The 22,352-nt window shown below is 47.7% G+C and overlaps 1 protein-coding gene across 1 annotated transcript in view; it reads left to right on the forward strand.

The window, feature by feature from the left end:
- The window catches only part of NT5E (5'-nucleotidase ecto), a 49,958-nt gene that overhangs the window by 21,892 nt on the left and 5,714 nt on the right, over positions 1 to 22,352 (forward strand). The window contains exons 3-6 of the mRNA XM_001927095.4: positions 2,053 to 2,241; positions 17,473 to 17,670; positions 19,124 to 19,278; positions 21,660 to 21,765. Coding sequence (XP_001927130.1) covers positions 2,053 to 2,241; positions 17,473 to 17,670; positions 19,124 to 19,278; positions 21,660 to 21,765 — 648 coding nt within the window. The remainder of the gene's footprint in view (positions 1 to 2,052; positions 2,242 to 17,472; positions 17,671 to 19,123; positions 19,279 to 21,659; positions 21,766 to 22,352) is intronic.

Genomic DNA, 22,352 nt, shown 5'->3' on the forward strand with positions numbered 1-22,352 from the left:
GTCTTCTTTGAAAGGATCAGCAAACGTTCATTCAGTTTCATTCATTCAGGCGTTCCCCCGACTTCCTGCCTATGTGCCTATGTGCCAGGTGCTGTTCTAGGTCCCAGGGATACTAACCCCAAAAAGCCCTGCCCGCTGGAGCTAACACAGTTAGTGAGAGTACAAATAAATGAGTAAAATGTTTGGTGCATCAGAAGGTGGTAAATGGCAGAGAGAGAAATTAAGCGGTGGGGGGAGAGGCATGCGTGGCATGGGGGAGGGAGCATCTAATCATCTTAAGGGGAGATTCAGGGAGAGGCTCACAGAGATGATGACATGGTGCTGAGGGTGACCCAGGAGCTCTGGGCTTCTTGGGATGACTGGCAAAATAAATAAATAAATAAATAAATAAGCAGATTATTTGTGATGTCCTCATGGCAGATAGTGGTGGCCAAACTATTACAACTGCTGATTTTTAAATGTTACCTGTGAGTTACTGGACAGCACTGCGGGTCCCAGCTAACACATCTTCGAGCCACTGGTTTTCAGGCTCTCCATCTGAGTTCCCCCCAGGGCTTTGCAGTCAGTGGAGCTGTTCATTTTTCACCCTTCTTTTGCACATGTTGGGTTGACTACTGCAGGGGACTCCAGAGCTCCCCTACCTGGAGCGCACAGAGACTCCCAAACACCACAGCATCACAAGGGAAGTTTCTAACAGTCTTGTAGCTCCTTAGAAAGATGAATACCAAAAAAAAAAAAAAAAATGGAGTTCCCATCGTGGCTCGGTGGTTAACGAATCCAACTAGGAACCATGAGGTTGCAGGTTCGATCCCTGGCCTCACTCAGTGGGTTAAGGATCCGGCGTTGCTGTGAGCTGTGGTGTAGGTTGCAGACACGGCTCGGATCCCCAGTTGCTGTGGCTCTGGCATAGGTCAGTGGGTACAGCTCCGATTAGACCCCTAGCCTGGGAACCTCCATATGCCGTGGGTGTGGCCCTAGAAAAGACAAAAAGACAAAAGAAAAAAAAAAAGAAAGAAAGATGAATACTTTGCCGACTAGAGATGGCAGACTCCTGGGTTTTGAAAGGTCTTTACAAGATCGAGATCATACTTTGGCATTTTCATTTTAGTGATGGTTCTGGGATATTAGCATAAGGGAATATGGACTATCTAGAGGATCCCAAGTCACAGACTGCTGGACGTGACTTCAGGGCAGTGCATCTGTGTTTGTAGTCACCTCTGTGCCAGTCAGCTGGGGTTTGGCCACAGGGACAGAGAGAAAGCCTGGCAGCCTTGCCACACTGGGTTCCAGGTGCCCACAGCGCATGGAGCTCCCGGGCTGTGCAGCCACACGTGCACTCATTAACCGCACCAGTAGACCAGCTTCGCTCACCACTGCGTGGGGGCAGTGAGCAACCCAAAGGATGCTCATGCCCTCAGAACCAGTCCTCGGATGAGATCCGATTCTGCTCCAGCGCTGACTTATCAAGTGGACGGAACAAAGTGGTCAGCAGCGTCCTCAGAGTGGCATGCAACGACAAGTGGCTGCCAAGAATTTCAAGTTTGAAGACTGATTATGCTGAAGTTGCAAACGAAGGTGTAGAGTAGCTAATCTGTCTGTTTTGTTTTGTTTTCTGGTTTGTTTGGTTTTGTGTCAGTTTTCCTGAGATCTGGTTGACATCCAGCAGCGCAATGACTTGGCATCCACAACATCATGCTTACATGCTCAGGCACACTCTGCATGGGCATGACGGTAGTCTAAATGTAAAAATAGACTTCAAAAGTAAATAGATTCCATGTTGGAATTTCCTCATAGTTTCAGATTGAATTCAAGCAACATAATATCTGTAACCTTAAACCAATGCAATATATTAAGCAAATATATTGACTGAGGATATTGATGTGAGTTTGTATTGGCTTTGTAAGGATTTTATATTGAATTTATAAATAAGTTTTGGTCTCAGTAATTTAAGAGCTGTAGGAGGTTAAGGTGTTTTTACTAGGTATGCCTCTATAATAAGCCATACCATAAAAATGACTGTTAGTAAATGTCTATATTTATTTTCTTCCTTAGGAACAAATTTAGTATTTGAAGATGAAATTGCTGCACTGCAACCCGAAGTCGACAAGCTAAAAACTCTAAATGTGAACAAAATTATTGCACTGGGACATTCTGGTTTTGAAATGGATAAACTCATCGCTCAGAAGGTGAAGGGCGTGGACGTGGTGGTGGGAGGACACACCAACACGTTTCTTTACACAGGTAAAAGCTGAGGAGGGTTGGGTAATGTATGTTGCAGATACGTTATAACCTATACAGGCAGTCATGTATATATATGATGCACACACTAAGGGCTAACATGTAAATTTTGCTCGAAGAGACATTTCTTTAGAAGTTTTATTGCAATGTGGTTGATTTACCATGTTGTATTAGTTTCAGGTACATAGTGCAGTAATTCAGTTATACATATATATTACAGAAGAATATAAGAGTATATGTATATTGGAGTTCCCGTCGTGGCTCAGTGGTTAACGAATCCAACTAGGAACCATGAGGTTGTGGGTTCGATCCCTGGCCTCACTCAGTGGGTTAAGGATCCGGCGTTGCCGTGAGCTGTGGTGTGGGTTGCAGACTTGGCTCAGATTCCGGGTTGCTGTGGCTCTGGCGTAGGCCAGCGGCTATAGTTCCGATTAGACCCCTAGCCTGGGAACCTCCATATGCTGCAGGAGTGGGCCTAGAAAAGGCAAAAAGACAAAAAAAAAAAAGAATATAATATAAAGGAATGTTTTATATATATATATTTTTTTTTTGTTTTAGAGTCTTTTCCATTATAGGTTTTACAAGATATGGAGCATAATTCCTTGTGCTATACAGTAGTTCCATGTTGATTATCTATTTTATACATAGCAGTGTATATCCGCTAATCCCAAACTCCTAATTTATGCCTCCCTCCCTTCCCCTTTGGTAACCATAAGTTTGTTTCCTATGTCTGTGAGTCTTTCCATTTAGTAAATAAGTTCATTCGTATCATTTTTTTAGATTCCACATTATAAGTGATATCATATGGTGTTTGTCTTTTTCTGTCTAGCTTACTTTCACCTAATATGATAATCTCTAGGTCCATCTATGTTGCTGCAAATGGCATTATTTCATTCTTTTTTATGGCTGAGTAGTATTCCATTGAGTATAGGTAGCACATCTGCTTTATCCATTCATATGTCAATAGACACTTTGGTTGCTTCCATGCAAAGACAAATTACTGAGAATAATTAAATGGTTTCATAGTTATGTCAGTTCCATTCATTTATGTACATTATAAATATATATATATATAACATATGCATAAAAATATATGTGTATAACAGTAAATTTACTGAGTCCCAAGCAAAAGTCAGTGTATGTCAAAAAGCAGCGTGTTGGAGTTCCCACTGTGGTGCCGTGGGTTAAGAATCCGGCATAGTCTCTGACGCGGTGCAGGTTCAATCTCCAGCCAGGCAGAGTGGGTTAGGGATCCAGCATTGCAGCAGCTATGGCGCAGGTTGCAGCTGTGGCTCAGATTCGAGCCCTGGCCCTGGAAACTTCCATATGCCACAGGTGTGGTCGAAAAGGAAAAAAAAAAAAAAAACAGCATGTCATATAAAAATTTTAAGCATAAACAAAATAATGTAAATAAGGCCGTCACAGCTCAAGGGGGCAAACTTGATTGGTAGGTTCACAGGTGGCAGAAGTTGGAACTCTGGGCTCAAGTCCTGACCCTGCTGCATCCTAGGACTAGAGTGTCCTGGAGCCACAGGCCCCCGTCCTCTTGAGAGCACTGTCTCTCTTCTGTCCTCCCTCTCTTTCCCTGTCTTTGGTCTTAGGTAGTTTTAGCGAGAAAAACTCTTAACTTCTTTTTCCATTTGAACCTATAATGTCCCAAAACTTCTGGGTTTGCCTCAAGTCTTTGCCTCAAGTCTTTGCCTCAAGTCTTTCCCACCTTGCTCCCCCCACCCACCACCGCTTCATGGAGCTTCGCAGAATTTTTTTTTTTTTTTTTTTTGCTTTTTAGGGGCGCACCTGGGCATATGGAGGTTCCCAGGCTAGGGGTCTAATCCGAGATACAGCTGCTGGCCTACACCACAGCCACAGCAACACCAGATCCAAGCCTCATCTTCGACCTACACCACAGCTCACGGCAATGCCAGATCCTTAACCCACTGAATGAGGCTGGGTTTCAAACCCACAACCTCATGGTTCCTAGTTGGATTCAGTTCCACTGTGCCACGACGGGAACTCTGTGCAGTTTATTTAAGAAAAGGAAGGTGAGGAGGTGGGCCTGGCTGGAACTGACTTTTAGCAGCAGTGGGAAGGCAAGCTTTGCTGGGGACCAGCCCCCCTTGGACCGGTTGATGCTTCACCCATGTCTATTTGAGCTAGCTAAGGTGATCCTAATTTATAAAAGCAAAAATAAAAAACACCCCAAACAGTAAGAATTGCCCAAACATGTTAAAAGGAGTTATCACTAAGAAGAGCATATGGGTAATTTTTACTTTCTTGTTAGCACCTTTGAGTATTTTCAAATAAATGCATGTTACTTTTTTTTTTTTTTTTTTTTTTTTGGTCTATTTTTGCCATTTTCTTGGGCCGCTCCCACGGCATATGGAGGTTCCCAGGCTCGGGGTCAAATCAGAGCTGTAGCCGCTGGCCTACGCCAGAGCCACAGCAACATGGCATCTGAGCCATGTCTGCCATCTACACCACAGCTCACGGCAATGCTGGATCCTTAACCCACTGAGCAAGGCCAGGGATCGAACCCGCAACCTCATGGTTCCTAGTTGGATTCGTTAACCACTGAGCTACGACAGGAACTCCTGCGTGTTACTTTTGCAATCACAAAGACACACAAATTATAAAAAGAAAAGAAACACAAGGAGTTCCCATTGTGGCTCATCGGAAATGAGCCCGACTAGTATCCACGAGGATGTGGGTTTGATCCCTGGCCTCGATCAGTGAGTTAGGGATCCAGCGTTGCTGTGAACAGTGGTATAGGTTGCAGACACAGCTCAGATCCTGCATTCCTGTGCCTGTGACTAGGCCGGCAGCTACAGCTTGGACTCGCCCCCTAGCCTGGGAACTTCCATATGCTGTCGATGCGGCCCTAAAAAGCAAAAAGAAGGATGGAAGAAAGGAAGAAAGAAACACACGCAGTATTGGGTCAGAGTTCTCATTCCTGACTCACCTGAAGGACCTTGTAGGTCCTTCATCGCCTCTGGACCTCTTAGCTTCTCTTCAGAATGGGGATGACAATGTTCCAAGTGCCTCATTGTCATGAAAATTACATGAGATGGTGTCTGTGAAAGACCCTGATGGACTGTACGTAACCATGTCTGGTGTGTAGTGGAGTGGGGCTGCCCACCAGCAGATGTGCCAACAAAGCAGGGATGTTGGGGACGCCGCCGCAGGGTGGGGCTGCCCTTCACTTCAGTATCTGCATTCAGTTCCTTAGTGATTCAATCCCTTTGAAGTATTTTCCCTCTTAGTAGACACAGGCTAGGGACTAATATCAAACTGGATTACATCCATGCATGGTTGCAAAATCAATATAGTGGTTTGGTTTTTAACAGACCAGATTAAAGTAGATGCGGCCCTGACATTCCTCGTATGGGGATATATATGTATTGATTCATGAAGTGGGTGGGTGCAAAATGATGGGAACCCCAAGGATGTTGAGGAGCCCATGGGGATGTGAACTTCCTTGGTGCAGGTGACATGGCCATCAAGAATCTGAGAGCCGCTAACAGAACTTGGGGGAATTGCTGGACTGAGGGCACCAAGACTGGAGCATGTTAGCAGGCAGCTCTGGTTGGAGGTTCAGACTCTGGTGTGGACAGGCTGGGCCACTAGGGTGTCCCGGCCGGATCTCCCTCATCTGTAGAATGAGGGTTTGTCAGAAAGCATCATTGTGACTCCCTGTGTGCGATGAGTGGATGGAGTGAAGGGTCTGGAACGCTAGCCTGTCTTAACTTCAGGTATGTCCCAGCTCTGCGTTTAAGACACCCTCCCGGGCTTTTTCTTAGCTTTCCTCCAAGACAGCGTCAGAACGCAGGACACACAGTAGCAGTGAGGTGTCTGCATCCTAGTCCTTAAGAGCAGTGGTTTCAAACTCATTTGACTGTGATGAATAGTAAGGCGTTGTTCATGAGGGCCCAATACAAGTGCGGACGGACACACACACACACACACACACACACACATATTTTCTGCTCTTCTGTTTCATTTTTTAAGTGCCCCTTTATCACTCAGTCAATTTCCTCATATGTTAGCCAGGCCATATATTTTTTTATGATTTTTATTTTTTTCCATTATAGCTGGTTTACAGTGTTCTGTCAATTTTCTGCTGTACAGCATGGTGACCCAGTTACACATACATGTATGCATTCTTTTTTCTCATGTTATCATGCTCCATCATAAGTGACCAGACATAGTTTCCAGGGCTACACAGCGGGATCTCATTGCACAGCTCAGCTTTCATGTCTCATGTCCAAAACAGTGCCTGAACAATTAAAGGACCAACACCTCCTCTCAGATGCTGACTTGTCTTTACACCCTCTGAGTTGATGCCCTCCTCACAGCCCCCCGCTGCCCTGTGCAGCCTTGGTGTGTGGCCCTTGCCATCACACCAGTCAGTGCGCCATGCGGGGCCTGAAGAGGCTCAGTGGCTGTGCCCAGCCTCCCATGAATTCTGCAGCCTGTGCATTTGTTCCTGTCACTTTGGTTCCAGCCAATGAAATCCTGCTAAACAGAATGTGCCTTTTGCTAAGGAGATGGGTTTAGTGAATGATGAATGACTGGATGGAAGGAAGATTTGAGGATGAAAATTAAACTTACGTATCCATAAACCTTGCAGTAGATAATTACAGTTTCTGGGAAAAACTCCCTGCAGACTATCCATCATTTATCTCACATTTCATGATTGCTGACCAGGATTAAACCTGTTTGCATGAAAATATTCAATTTTAATACTCATCATTTTGAGGAATGAAATTAGCAATTAAAGGTAATTCCCCCAAAAAAGGTAATTTCAGGACACAGTGGGGAATGAGGCTTTTTCTAAAATTTATTTTTATACAATTTTTTAAGGTTCCTTTCCATGTACCAGGCATATTTTCTTGTTTAAATAAATTTTCCCAGCCTTAAAAAACAAAACAAACAACAACAAACAACCTTCTCCTGAATTGTGTTTGGAATTAACACGAAGTTAAATATGATTGATTAATAAAGTGAGAGTTAAAAGAATACATCTTTTGGAATCTTCAGTCTTGCTGAGAACCATTTCAGCACAAACACAGGACCCAACACACACACATACACACTCACCTGAAAGAAAATTTCACAAAGTATATGGCTGCACCTGATATTTTCTGTTATTTAATTTTTTTTTTAGATGCTAGTGACCCCCTGTTGAATAAGCTTCATCATCCTATAGCCAGTCCATATTTTTAAAAACTCAGTTTTAAATGAGGCATGACCAAAGCATGGCATGAGTGTTTCCCCTCCAAATATTGAAGCCACGGCAGGTCCTCTGAATTACAGCTGCTGTGCACGTGCAGACAACCCTGGCATTGCCTGACATTTTCACGTGGAAATAAAGAGGAGCAGACTTCCCCCACCAGGCTTGGAAAGCTGTAAGGAAGAGGGCTAGGAGGCAGGTGTCTTCTCTAAAGGCATTAAATTCCTAGAGTTATGAACTGGTCCAAGGCTGTTGCCCTTGGAGAAAAAAAGTGGTAAAGGGCGTGCAGGTGTCTCAGGGATTTTCACTCTTGTTGAAATAACCTTGTCTTTTAAAACAAGAAAATGGTCTCATTGTTTACTGCATCCACAGGACAGGGAACTTCTCTCCAACAAACAGCCACTTCCTTTGGGCATCAGTAGGACTGCTGACGTGGGGGTTTTGAATGTGCTGGGAGACTCAGCCAAAGGGCAGAGGCGTGGCTGGCAGCTGCAAAGATGCTGTCCCGAGTGGTCCAGGGACTCCCTCGTTCCAGAGGTCACAACTCGGGACCTCTCCGTCAGCTTCCAGTCATAGCCCAGCCTCAGCACTGGCTTCCTGCATGGAGCAAAGCCAAAGCCCCCTGGTTAACCATTTCTGCAGCCATGTAACACTGATCCTCGTTAGTGACGTCTCATGAAACTGCTTTCCCAGGCAAAGTGGGACGAGCCAAACCCCAAATGTGAAAAGAACAGCTGTAAAACACGGTCGAGTCATTTGGCAGGGTTGAGCTGTCAGGAAGGCGAATGGCCAGCTCCGTATGGTGAAATTGAAAGCCCATTCCTGTCTTCCCAGGACCACGGTTTGCGTTGCCCTGATTTTGCCCCCGATGGTCTTCGAGAAGGTTCCCATTCCTCCGACCTCACCGGGAAGTAACACAGGGTCGTGGAGAGGGCTTTGCACTGTGACAGACATGACTTCCCCCCAGGGTTGGTCACTGCTGGCTGTCCAACCTCGGATACATTACTCAGCTCCTCTGAGCTTCAGCTTTTTATTTTAACAAATGATCACAATGATACGATACCTCAGAGAGTGTTATAGGAATTCAGTGGGGTGATAACGTGAACAGAACTTGGCCCTGGAGCATCATAGGTCCAAGAAAAATACATCAATTCTTGGAGTTCCCATCGTGGCTCAGTGGTAACTAACCTGCCTAGTATCCATGAGGATCCCTGGCCTCGCTCAGTGGGTTAAGGATCCACATTGCTGTGGCTGTGGTGTAGGTCTCAGACATGGCTCAGATCCTGCGTTGCTGAGGCTGTGGCATACGCTGGCAGCTGCAGCTCCGATTCGACCCCTAGCCTGGGAACTTCCATCTGCCACAGGTGCAGTCCTAAAAAGACAAACAAACAAACAAAAAATACATGAATTCTCTAATATTCTGCAACATGGGAAAATAATGCATCTAATTTGAAATGAAAAAGAGGAAGATACAAAATGTTTTCTTTGACAGTTATGCAAACATATTTTATCCAGATTGTAGTCACTTGACACTCACAAATCCAAGCGAATTCAATGGGTCACTCACTCCTCCCTTTAATAAATGAAAAGACTCTTTATCTTACAAAATTTGGGAAACACTAGAGCTCTTCTCACCCACTTCCCCCCAAGTCTGATCATTCTTTGGGGCACCTATATTTTTCCTGATCCTCTTGGTCCTAATTCTTACTCATGTTGAATTCTCAGTCACTTCTGTTCTTGCCGCTTTCAAATCATTAGTCTCATTCACACAGCACAGACCCAAATATGGAAGTGACATTTCTTCTGGATCTCCCAGGATTCCATCCACGAAAGGCAGCTTCCTTTTCGGTCTGCCCAGCATGGCAGGGGACCACCGCTGTGCAGCACACCTGTGACAAGGAATGACTCTGCCTTCCAACAACCCCTCACCTCCCCACCCCACTCCCAGGCTGACTTTTTCCTCAGCCCACTCTCCTTCCTGTCCACACCCCCTTTATCCAAGGCTACCCCTGAAATAGTTTTTCTTCCACTATTTTTATGCAAACAACCAGACCCAAATGTCTGCCTCACCTCCTTCTGGGGAAGAAGACAGGAACAGCTGAGACTATCATTAGAGGAGTCTGCTTCCCTGTGTCCCTGTCAGACCCTTGTCCTCTCACAGGTGTTTACTAAACAGAAAATGGTTTCTCCTTTGAATGGATTCTGCCATCCACTGTATCCATACATACAGTTTTTTTTGGCCATGCACGCAGCATGCAGAAGTTCCTGCACCACAGCAGTGACCTAAGCCACAGCAGAAACAACACCAAGATTCTTGACCCACTTGAGCCACCAGGGAACTCTGTAGAATGTTTTTTTTCCTTTGGCTGCCCCACCGCATATGGAATTCCCAGGCCAGTGACTAGATCCAAGCTGCAGTTACGACGTGCACCGCAGCTGTGGCAATGTAGGATCCTTTAACCCACTGTGCCAGGGCAGGGATCGAACCTGCATCCCAGCGCTGCAGAGATGCCACCAGTGGTGATGAAACTGCATGTTTTTTCCTTCTCTGTGTGCCAAACACTCTGTCTTGCTAGTTTTACTTTTGGGGGGAAAAAATGGACTTTTTAACCTCTCTGAACCCTATACACTGAACCATTAATCCCAAAGTTTGTTAAAAGAAAACTTTCCACAGACAATTGACTGCTCCATAGGCTTTTCCACAGTGATTCATGGATAGAGCAGCATCCTGTCTGGCAGAGAGAAAGGGGCCTAGGGAAGGAGCAGGAACAAGGAAGTTGCCCTGGCATTTCTGGAGGTTAAAGCAGGGCACCCTGCCTTCCTGGAGCGAAGCGGGGTCTTGGAATGTGTGCTGTTCGGGCAGCACTGACTGGGGGGCCCGGGCCTGCCGTTTTCTGGGGGAGCATGCAGAAGCATAGTGGAGTTCTGATTTGCTGACGGTGAGCTTAGCTTAGTAGCTCCTTCTTGGGCCCGATCTGGTTACTTTAACAAGTGGAACGATTACAGAAGTACTTGTTTTAAATGTTGTTTTAAAAAAGGAGACATAGGGAGTTTCCATTGTAGCTCAGCGGAAGTGAATCTCACTAGTATCCATGAGGATGCGGGTTCCATCCCTGGCTTCTTTCAGTGGGTTGGGGAGCTGGTGTTGCTACGAGCTGTGGTGTGTAGGTCGCAGACATGGCTCGGATCCCAAATTGCTGTGGCTATGGTGTAGGCCAGCAGCTCCAATTCGACCTCTAGCTTGGGAACTTCATACGCCGAGGGTGCGGCTCTAAAAAGCAAAAAAATAAAAGGGGGGATTGATACAGGGAGTTCCGTCTGTGGCGCAGTGGGTTAAGAATCTGACAGAATCTGACTGCAGTGGCTCAGGTCACTGCCGAGGTGAGGTTTGATCCCTGGCTAAGTGCTGTGGGTTAAAGGATCCAGCGCTGCCGCAGTTGCAGCATAGGTCACAGCTGTAGCTCAGATTCAATACCTGGCCAGGGAATTTCCATAGGCCATGGATGAGCCCATTAAAAAAAGAGAGAGAGAGATAGACTCAATTGGAGAATCTGAGCTAAATATACAAATGTGTCTTCTTACCTTTAAAAGATAAGACACTGGAAGTGTGGTGATTTGTCCCAATCAGCCTGGCTGTGTTTCACTCAGATCTCTGGTCCTCAGTTAAAAATTTACCCCAAGCCTAGAACTCGTATTTGTCCATTTTGATGGCTCATCTGTTAGGAAACTACCAAACTCTCTGTCATGATGTGGAAGTAGAGCTTGGGGCGTCCGCGAGGAGTCCCCCAGGTTCCGAGATGAGTTCACTTGAGTTGTGCATCCCGTGTCCACTGCTCAGTGTGTGGCAGAAGCTAATGATTTGTGGTGATCTGCTCCTCGGACCCCCAAGAAATCCAAACATCCAACATTTCCCAGTGAACAGAACCACCTGGAAGGCCTTATCCAGCTGAGTGCTGGTTTTCTCTGAAACGGTACATCAGGTTTAGATCAATTCATGGTCGCATGTACCTCCTTTTTACCAAGCACTGTTGGTAAGCAGAACTACAAGGCCTGTTAAGATGAACATCAGTCCCTCCCCTTCCCATTCCTCTGGACTCTGCTTTGTAACAGGCAGTAGTGATAGAACCAGAGTGGGGCTTTTCTTTTCTTTTTTTTTTTTCTTTGTCTTTTTGTGGCCAAACCCTCAGCATATTGGAGGTTTCCAGGCTAGGGGTCCAATCGGAGCTGTAGCTGCCAGCCTACACCACAGCCACAGCAACGCAGGAGCTGAGCCATGGCTACAACCTACACCACATCTCACGGCAACGCCAGAGCGGGGCCAGGGACCAGACCTGCATCCTCATGGATGCTAGTTGGGTTCATTAACCACTGAGCCACGACAGGAACTCCAGGCTTTTTATTTTTAGGTGAAACCCTGTTCTCTTGTGACAAAAGTGAATGGGAACTCTGGCATCTGGAAGGATGCTCAGCCATGGCTTAGGTCCTCTGTGAAGAGAAGAGGGCGATGGACAGCGGGTATCACTGCATCCCCTGCCCCATCCCTATGGAGTAGCCTCTCTGAGCCTCAGAAGGATGGAGCCAAGCCCTCAGGCCTGGCCCCGCGGGCAGTGGAGTCCAGCACACTAGGCACGTGTTGCAGCTGGGGGATGTTTGTGGAGTGAGTGAATGTGTGAGCCCGTTGCCACCCTGCAGGGCCCCCTTATTTGCCCCAGCCAGTCAGGACTGGACTCACGGAGGTTTGTGCCCACTCCAGGTCCTACTCAGAGACGCACCATCTCTTTTAGACCTCCCAGTTGTCACCGTGTGTCCAAGAGCAAGAATTTGGGCAGCAGATTGAAGTGTGTACAAAACAGGGACACAGTCCCAGTATGGAGACTGTTGGGGCCTCGTAAGCTCCCTGGAGGAGACATGATGGCCAGTGGGCAGGGTTGGGTACAGAGATGGCTGAGGAGACAGTGACCTGCACCTCTGATTGCTGATCACCTCTCAACATCTGCTGGCCTGACTGCCCGGGTGTGGAGAGTATCGTGGCCAGCCTGCTTCATGACTCAATGCCAGACTTCCTGCATGCACAAGATGCTTGTAGCTTAGGGAAAAGGTTAAACCACTTTTAGTTTAAACCACTAATCAGATCTCTTGTTTTACAAATACAGGAAATAAATTTTGGTCTCAGGAGCTAAAAGTCACTGCCAAGGTCATGACACCAGACTGAAAGTGAGCTGGCACCAAAACCCATTCCCTGGACAAGCTGCTCAAGTTCTTTTTTTTTTTTTTTAATTTAATTTGATTTTTATTTTTTTATTTTTTATATTACTCAATGAATTTATTATATTTATAGTTGTACAATGATCATCACAACCCAATTTTATAGCATTTCTATCCCAAACCCCCAGCCTATCTCCCACCCCCAACCTGTCTCCTTTGGAAACCATAAGTTTTTCAAAGTCTGTGAGTCAATATCTGTTCTGCAAAGAAGTTGATTGTGTCCTTTTTTCAGATTCCACATATAAATGATAGCATTTGATGTTGGTGTCTCAAGTTCTGCTTTAAGAGCTCCACCCAGCCTATCAGTTGAGGAAATTGAATTGAGGGGAGCTGGAGGATGGGGCCTGGCTCCCCTGGACCTAGGGGTTCCTCCACAGGAAAAGCATCTACTCATCTGTGGAGAGTGTTGGCTAACCCACTTAAGCTTAGTCATTCAACAAACATTTATCGACTGCCTACTATGTCCTAGGCCAACCCCAGAGACACAGCAGCCCATGCACTCCTGGAACTTACTGTCTTGAAAGGGATATTAACCCTGATCATATTTTTTTGAAGTATGCATAGAAATCAATCCTATTATATATAATTACAGAGCGTGCTATAAAAAGAGAAGCATATGATGCTAGGAGAGCAGATTCAGGAGGACCTGACCCAGCCTGGGGGATCAGCAGAGAGTGTTCTCCTGAGGAATTGGCATTGGGCTAAAATCAGAAAGACATCCAAGGAGTTCCTGTTGTGGCACAGCAGAAACAAATCTGACTAGTATCCATGAGGATGCAGGTTCAATCCCTAGCCTTGATCAGCGGGTCAGAGATTGGCATTGCCACTCACTGTGGTGAGGTGGCCGGCAAGACTCGGATCCCATGCTGCTGTAGCTGTGGTGTAGGCTGGCGGCTGTAATTCAGATTCAACCCCTAGCCTAGAAACTTCCATATGCCACAGGTGTGGCCCTAAAAAGACAAATAAGTAAGTAAGTGAATAGATAAATGAGAAACTCAAGTCCCTTCAAAGTCTTGATGTGCAATAGATGAATCGCCAAATACTTTCATGCAGTCCCTTTATTTATTTATTTATTTATTTATTTATTTATTTATTTATTGGTACTTTTTTGCCTTTTCTAGGGCTGCTCCTGTGGCTTATGGAGGTTCCCAGGCTAGGGGTCTAATCGGAGCTGTAGCCTCCGGCCTACGCCAGAGCCACAGCAACGCGGGATCCAAGCCACGTCTACAACCCACAGCTCACAGCAACGCCAGATCCTTAACCCACTGAGCAAGGTGAGGGATCAAACCCGGAACCTCCTGGTTCCTAGTCAGATTCGTTAACCACTGAGCCACAACGGGAACTCCCATGCAGTCCCTTTAAAGGAAGTTCTGAAGTTCTTAAACCTGTTCCATGAGACATTAAGTATCATCGCGTGGACTGCCTTAAAACAATCTGTAATTCATTCAGCCAAGTGATCATGTTCAGGCTCACTTTCCGGCACCTCTCGGTCACCATGGGATCCATCCTTTCCGCCTTCTGGCCACTGGACAGGCACCTGTCTCGACACGCACAGGGAACCCCCACCATTCTGAGGGGCTGTCACTGGGGCTGCTGTTAGGTTACCTTGGGCACCCTCGCTGTGCTAGGAAATGCCAGGTTACCAATTCAAAGTGGCAGCCACAACTCAGGGCTCCGCCAGGCTTGGTGCCAAGACTATTTAGGTGCTAGATGGCTGGAGCTGAGTTCTGGTAAACAGTTTCTCCCCTGCTGAGAGGACCAGCTGGGTTTCTAAAGGCAGATGTGTGGCTCGGTCTGGAGAGAATTTCTGGGGCATGAGCATCTTTGGCTGAAGAGTGCTGTGGAAAATGTGAAGCCCTGACTTGCTTTCCCTGCCAGTGGTTTTCTGGGGTTGCCGCGTGGAGGGGAAGCAGAGAGGGCTGAGCTGTGGAGGAGGCAGACCTAAGCCAAACTGAACTGGCATTGCCTCAGCCACTGGGAAGCCTCCTCGTTGTTCCTAATTAAGTCTGTTTAAAATACAGATGACACGTCATTTATTCTAACGAAAGGAATATCAAGGCCTTTCAGAGCTGGAGAAAATCGTCATCCTGCAGGAGCTGGGGTTAGTAACTCCTGTTTGTAAAGAGCAAGCTGATCTGATGAGGCATTTGTCCAGATAGATTCCTAACTTTTACATTCTTTTACTTTTTTCGATTTTTAGGGCCGCACCCTTGGCATATGGAAGTTCCCAGACTAGGGGTCGAATCAGAGCTACAGCTGCTGGCCTACACCACAGCCACAGCAACGCAAGATCAGAGCCATACCTGCAACCTACACCACAGCTCAGGGCAATGCCGGATCCTTAACCCACGGAGCAAGGCCAGAAATCGAACCTGCATCCTCATGGATACTAGTTGGATTCGTTTCTGCTGTGCCACAATAGGAACTCCCTTTTTATTTTTTTTAATTGTTTTACAATCTATTTAAATTCAAATATATTTATGGAAGTCAGGAAAATAAAGGCAGCCTCTTTCCTAAAATAGACTTAGTACCTTTTCCTCCTGGATGGGGCGTTCTGCGCCACCTGGTGGACATAGTGAGAACTGCAACTTGCCAAGCTTCTTGGGGCTCAGAGGAGGAACCACCTTCTCAAACCCTTCCCAGCTGAGAAGCGGGGCGGGGCGGGGGCTGCCACACTCTGGTCCCCTGAAGTAAAGACCAGGCTCCAACCTTGCCCAAAGAAGGACCATCACAGAACGCAATGAGGAGGATGCAAGCATTTGCCTTCCCTGCTACCGAGCAATGAATGCATCAACCACCTACAACAGTCATAGTCACTATCCGCCTATCGCCTGTGAGGCTGTGCACTGCAGATGGACAGGGCCTGCTCTGGATCTCAAGTCAGGTGCTTTTGTAAAGATAAAGTTCCAAAGCTTTCTTTTTTCTTTTTCCAGAGGGAGCAAGAAAGTGGGAACGTAAGGTTGGCAATAGTTATTTCCTGCTTGTGAAGTGTTGGTATTTGCAGCACTTCTGCTCTGTGGTTACTGAGCTGAAGGGGCTGCTCTTGGCTTTGGAGCAAGGCAGGACTGGCTTTTTCATAACATTCAGTTTGCCTTTGGTGAAAAGGGGAAGCCCAGACGCAGCTTGGGGCACAAAGGTGCAGCTCCTGGGCTTGCACCTGCTTTGCTGAGTGACCTTGGGAAACCAGCTCTTGCAAGCTGAGAACAGCACAGTGCAGCCGTGCTGGGGAGTGGAGAGAACATAAACCTCCGCAGCCCTGCTTTTCAACCCGCCCTCCTTTACACACCAGCTGCATGACCTGGGGCACCTTTCCGGTGACAATCAGTGTTCTAGTCTGTACAATGCAGATAGTAATAGAAGCTGCCTTGGAGTTCCCTGGTGGCACAGCAGTTAAGGATCTAATGTTCTCACTGCTGTGGCAGAGGTTCGATCCCTAGCCTGGGAACTTCTGCATGCTGCAGGTACAGCCAATAATAATAATAGGAGCTACCTCATGGGATGCCTGGAGGATTAAGTGAGATGTAGCCCAGGGCCTAGCTCCCAGTCGACTCTTGTAATTGTAACTGGTCCAGTGAGCAACCAACACAGGTTTGAGTTTCCCTGGGCCCTCTGTAAATATCTAATAGGAAACACTGGTGGTGGGTGTGTGGCAAGGGAGGTAACAAAAACAGTAGTGAGTCAAAGGCATCTGTTCTATAGTCTTCAACCCAGAACAGCCCAAACAGGTCACAGACGGTCTCTGTGGAGGTGAGATACAAAGTGCAATGTTCCTGGGGAGAGGGGGTGCAGCTACAGAACTGAAATGTGCCAGGTGATCAGAGCCCAGGGCTCATATAAGCAGGAGGCCGTGGAGGGGTGGGTCTCAGCTTCTGGCTGCTGAGTAGCCCCCAAGCTCTCCCCAGGCGCCCCCCTTGGAGACAGAACTCGGCAGAACCTGGGGGGTGTGCGGTCTGGACAGGGCAGGTGGTGTGTGGGCGAGTTGGCCACCAGGATGAATGTGGCTCTTCCATGAGAACTCAGCAGCCAAGACTAACAACAGTAATTTGTCATTTCTGCTCATTTTCCACTAAAGAGGCTAAGCTCTGAACGTTCTCTTGTAGCTCAGTGGGCTAAGGATCCAGCGTTGTCACTGCTGTGGCTTGCATCACTGCTGTAAAACAGGTTCGATCCCTGGCCCAGGAACTTTAGAGTCTAAGCTCTGGAGCATGTGTCTAGGGTTTCTGGAGGTTACCATCCCCTCATAAGGGAAAGGCATACACATTTATTGAGTATCTACTATGTGCCAGGCACTATGTGAGGGAGCTTGGACGTGTAACCCTCTCAACAGCCCTGTGAAGGAGGAACTGTTATTTTGCCCATTTTGCAGGTGAGGAAGCCCCAAGTACAGTGAAGGGAAGTGGCTTGAGGATCCTCCCTGGCTGAGGATGGAGCTGGGTCCGGATGGAGGAGGATAGCTGAGCAGGGTTGCATCTCTCTGCTGCACAGGACTGGGCACAGGGCCCCGGACTTAGGAAGAGCCTCGCAAGTGTCTGCTGAGTTGAGAATGGAAGGATTTATGTGCCAAAAGGGCACATTCGGAAACAGGGGCAGATGCCCAGCAAGGCTCTGAAAGACCAGCTATGTGAAGCAGCAGCTGGCGCATCATCCATTCAGAACTTGCTGTCACCGCCAGAGCCCGCGGGCCCACAGCCAGCCGGGAACAGGGGTCAACTTGATCAGCTTTGGATCTTTCCTTGCAGGCAACCCACCTTCCAAAGAGGTACCAGAGGGGCAGTACCCATTCATAGTCACCTCCGATGATGGCCGGAAGGTTCCTGTGGTCCAGGCCTATGCTTTTGGCAAATACCTGGGCTACTTGAAGGTGGAGTTTGATGAAAAAGGAAATGTCATCACTTCACATGGAAATCCCATTCTTCTCAACAGCAGCATTCCTGAAGGTACGTGAAATTCAGGGCAGTGATCCACCAATTTAGAGATTAGATAGCTGGATTTCTCTTCTCTCTCTCTCTCTCTCTCTCTCTCTCTCTCTCTCTGGTTAATATTTCAGGACAAAAATTGAAGAATTAAGCTGCTCCCTCGAGTTTACCCTACCCTCTTCAAGGATAAGATTTAAAACACACCCCAGGAGTTCCCACTGTGGCTCAGTGAGTTAAGAACCTGATGCTGTCTCTCTGAAGATGTTGGTTCGATCCCTGGCCTCATTCAGTGGGTTAAGGATCTGGTGTTGCCACAGACTGTGGTGTAGGTCGCAGAGGTAGCTCAGATCCAGTGTTGCCATGCCTATGACCTGAGCTACAGCTCCAATTTGACCCCTAGCCCGGGAACTTCCATATGCCGTGGGTGCCTAAAAAGAAAGCACACACACACACACCCCATTTGCTTGTCCAGGCCCTCTCAGCATCAGACACTGTGTTGCTGCTTCTGTGCCTTCTCCGGCTTTACCCTGGCTTGGGAAAGCCTCTCTCAGCCCCTGGCCAGGGGTGAGCTGATTATGGAAGCAAAGGGCGTTCAAAGCAGGAGAGCAGGGCTCCACCCTAGCCCCACCACCAAGAGAAGTGTGCAGGGGGTAAGTTGCCTGGTCTCCACGGGCCTCAGTTGATCAAATGAGCATGTGTCTTTCTTACTTTTTTGTCTGGGCACCGAAGTAGTAATATATTTGGTGTCATCCATTGGGAACACGCTCCTGTGCTGCTCTCTCACCTGTCCTTTCCTGCTTACCATGATCAGAGAGGGAAGGACGGGTAATAAGGGGCCCAGAAGAGCCCCGCTCACAGCACAGAGCCCCTGACAGCCAGAGGAAGGGGCCAGGACTCCACAGCAGGACCTCTCGGCCTTTTGTACCAGCCCAACAATGCAGTTCCAGGTGGGCCAGCCGGTACTCATTCAGATGTGATGAGTTGATGCTGGTTTACCTGGCACATTTTTAAGATGCATGCTGGTTAAGTTCCCGTTGTGGCTCATTGGGTTGAGAACCTGACATGGTATCCATGAGGATTCAGGTTCAATCCCTGGCCTCGTTCAGTGGGTTGAGGATCCGGCATTGCCGCAAGCTGCTTCATAGGTCACAGGTGTAGCTTGGGTCTGGTGTTGCCATGGCTGTGGCAGAGCCCAGCACCTGCAGCTCTGATTCAGCCCCTAGCCTGGGAACCTCCATACGCCATAGGTGCAGCCCTAAAAAGAAAAAACAATCCATCCTGGGTCTTATTCCAGGAAACAAAATAGAGGTTCCTACGGAATTTCCCTGTCAAAAAATCTACACAAATATGGTAAAGAAATGCATGCTTATACCAGGGAAGCTGAATGATGTTTGAATCTTTCTCCAACGTTTCAGCCAGTGTGAGATCTGCTTTAAGTGCAGGCTGATTTGTTTGTTTGCTTGTTTTCTTCTAGATCCAACCATAAAAGCAGACATCAACAACTGGAGGGTAAAATTGGATAATTATTCGACCCAGGAGCTGGGGAAAACAATCGTCTACCTGGATGGCACCACTCAGTCCTGCCGCTTTCGGGAATGCAACATGGGCAACCTGATCTGCGATGCTATGGTAAGTGGTTCCCAGAGTCACGCCTCGGGGGGGAGATGGAAAGAGGGATGGAGAGACCACCTGATAGAGCTGAGAACTTTTAAAAGCAAATAAAGAAAGGTGTTCCTGTTGTGGTGCAGTGGAAACAATCCTACTAGTATCCATGAGGATGCGGGTTCGATTCCTGGCCTCACGGCTCAGTGGGCTGGGGATCTGGTGTTGCCGTGAGCTGCAGCTCGGATCCAGCATTGCTGGGTTTTGGGGGTTTTTTTTGTTTTTGGTTTTTTTTTTTTGTCTTTTTAGGGCTGCACCTGCAGCATTTGGAGGTTCCCAGACTACGGGTCTAATTGGGGCTGTAGCTGCTGGCCTGCACCACAGCCACAGCAACGTGGGATCCGAGCCGAGTCTGTGACCTACACCACAGCTCACGGCAACGCCAGATCCTTAACCCACTGAGCAAGGCCAGGGATCGAACCCGCAACCTCATGGTTCCTAGTCAGATTCGTTAACCACTGAGCCACAACGGGAACTCTGGATCCAGCACTGCTGGGACTGTGGCTCTGCTGTAGGCTGGCAGCTATAGCTCCAATTGGACCCATAGCCTGGAAACTTCCATATGCCATAGGTATGGCCCTAAAAAGCAAAAAACTAAAATAAAGAAAATTTTTAAATAAAAATGAGCATCCAGATAAAAGCTTGGCGTGGATTCACACCTGGGGAAGGTGCCTGAACCAGACCAACAGACCATCATCACTTTATTGCTTAACAAGGACAGAAGCCTTTATTTCATGGGGCTCATCTTAGGTGTCTGAATCTTGGATGTGGCTTTCCTTTTGTATGAGGATCTGCATCCACAAACTCTGCTACCCTGAAGCGGCAGACACAGTAGACAGAACACATCCACCTGGGCCTAAGGAGGTGGAACTGTGTTTCCCTGATCTGTCCTCTCGGCCCCAGGGCATTTGTGTGAACCGCCTTCTCGAGCAGAGGATGACGACACGCAGCTGTAGTGAAAACAGTCACCCTGTGGCTGAGCAGGATCACACGCTATGAGCGCCTTCTGTGCACCTGTCTGCGGGCAGACTGGCTGTGGCAGCCCCCCAGGACCATGCTGAGCCGAGGTCTCAAGTCTGACTCACTGCACCCATGGGCACCCAGGGGGCCATTTCTTCGTCGGTGCTTGGCTTGGCGCCAGGCACCCGTGCCTGGGATGTAGCCACACTCAATGAATGTCTGCCAAGGAAATGACAACATTCACGCTTTCCAAGGCAGGGCCAGGGCTGGCTCCTCAGCACCACACAGTCAGTGCAGGAGAAGCAGCTCAAGGGAAGCCAGAGTGGGAATGAATAGAAGAAGGTCTGGAAGGAAACAGCCCAGACTCTTAGCAGTACTTACTTCACAGACAGAGGCTGGAGCGAGGGAAAGAAAACTTTTGCTTTTGCACTGTTTTTTAAAATTTTTTATTAAAGTGTTCTGTCAATTTCTGCTGTACAGCGGAGTGACCCAGTTATACACATATGTACATTCTTTTTCTCACATTCTCCTCCATTATGTCCATCACAAGTGGTTAGATAAAGTTGCCTGTGCTGAACAGCAGGATCTCATTGCTTATCCAGTCCGAATGCAATAGTTTGCATCTACTAACCCCAAACCCCCAGTCCATCCCCTGCCTCCCCTCCCCCTTGGCAACCACAAGTCTGTTCTCCATGTGCATGAGTTTGTTTCTTTTCTGTAGATAGGCTCATTTGTGCCCTATATTAGATTCCACATAGAAGTGATATCATATGGTATTTGTCTTTCTGACTTCACTTCGTATGAGAATCTCTAGTTCCATCCATCTTTTGCATCTATTTTTTTTCCAAACGAGAATGTGTTCATTCTATTTCTTGTTACTAAACACAGATGTTGTAAAAAGAAAAATAAGAATGAAACCAATTCCCTCCCTGGTGCAGGGGCTGTCTCTGTGTCTCTGCCAACCTGGGAACTGGCTACGGATCTAGACATGGGAGCCAGAGTTCTTGATGGCCTGTGGTCCAGATTGAAGGGCTTTGGGGTTCTGGCCTCAAAAGCAAGCGTGGGACCTGCCCTGGGGTCGGGGGTTGTGGGTTAGGGCTGGCTTTGCTAAGGCCCATGGCCTGAGGAGTGCAGGGGGCAGGGGCAAGGGCCAGGGTGGTGCTCAGAGTTACTGGCTACCTAGAGTCTGACATATGACGGGGGTCATAATATCTTACTTTTGCTTCTCAAAGCATAAAACTAGTTCTGACGAATTACACTTGAGAGCTCTGGGCGCACAGGAGCAGGAGAGACACAGTTGTTTCCTCTGTGGTGCTAACCAAATTCCTGGAACTGACCCTGAGGAAGAAGACCCAGAATAATAAGTGTAAATGCATCTCCTTTCGCAGATCAACAACAACCTCAGACACCCGGATGAGATGTCCTGGAACCACGTGTCCATGTGCATTTTAAACGGAGGTGGCATTCGGTCGCCCATTGACGAGCGGAACAATGGTATGTTCCTGCTGAGGGGCCTCAGCTCAGTGTATGTCTTTCTGACCAAACCCCCAGGCAGCCTCAGCCCATCTCTGCCAGCAGCCCTGACCCACCGTGCTAGACCCTTCGCCACTCAAGTCCATGCCCCACCCAACAAGCCACACACGCTGTGCATTCTCAGATGCATTTGCACACAGAGGCCGTAGCTAGGGTTAGCAGAACCAAGCTAATGTAACTAAACCTCTGACTCCCAAAGCAAAACATCATTGTTTCTGATTTATGCCAAATATTGACGGCTTCCACCTGCTCTCTGAAAGAGGAGGACCAAATTACCAACCTTATTCACTGGGAAAGACATGCCACTGGATAAATCCTTTTAGTGCATTTACAGATAGACAGGAGTATAGCATATGGTAAAACAAAACCAACCAGGCAGATAGGCAAGCATTCTTGCAGTTCTCCCGGATGTTCTGCGGAAACTGGTCAGTCTCAGGGTGAGCCCCAAGCTGGCCTCGTTGTCAAACAGAGCCAGGTAACAGGGACACACCGCCTGTCTGGAGAAGCTGAGCAGAGCTCACACCCACTGAAGACCCAGCCCCAAGCCA

Source organism: Sus scrofa, chromosome 1 (genome assembly GCF_000003025.6).
Source record: "Sus scrofa isolate TJ Tabasco breed Duroc chromosome 1, Sscrofa11.1, whole genome shotgun sequence".
In the NCBI taxonomy this organism is placed as follows: domain Eukaryota; kingdom Metazoa; phylum Chordata; class Mammalia; order Artiodactyla; family Suidae; genus Sus; species Sus scrofa.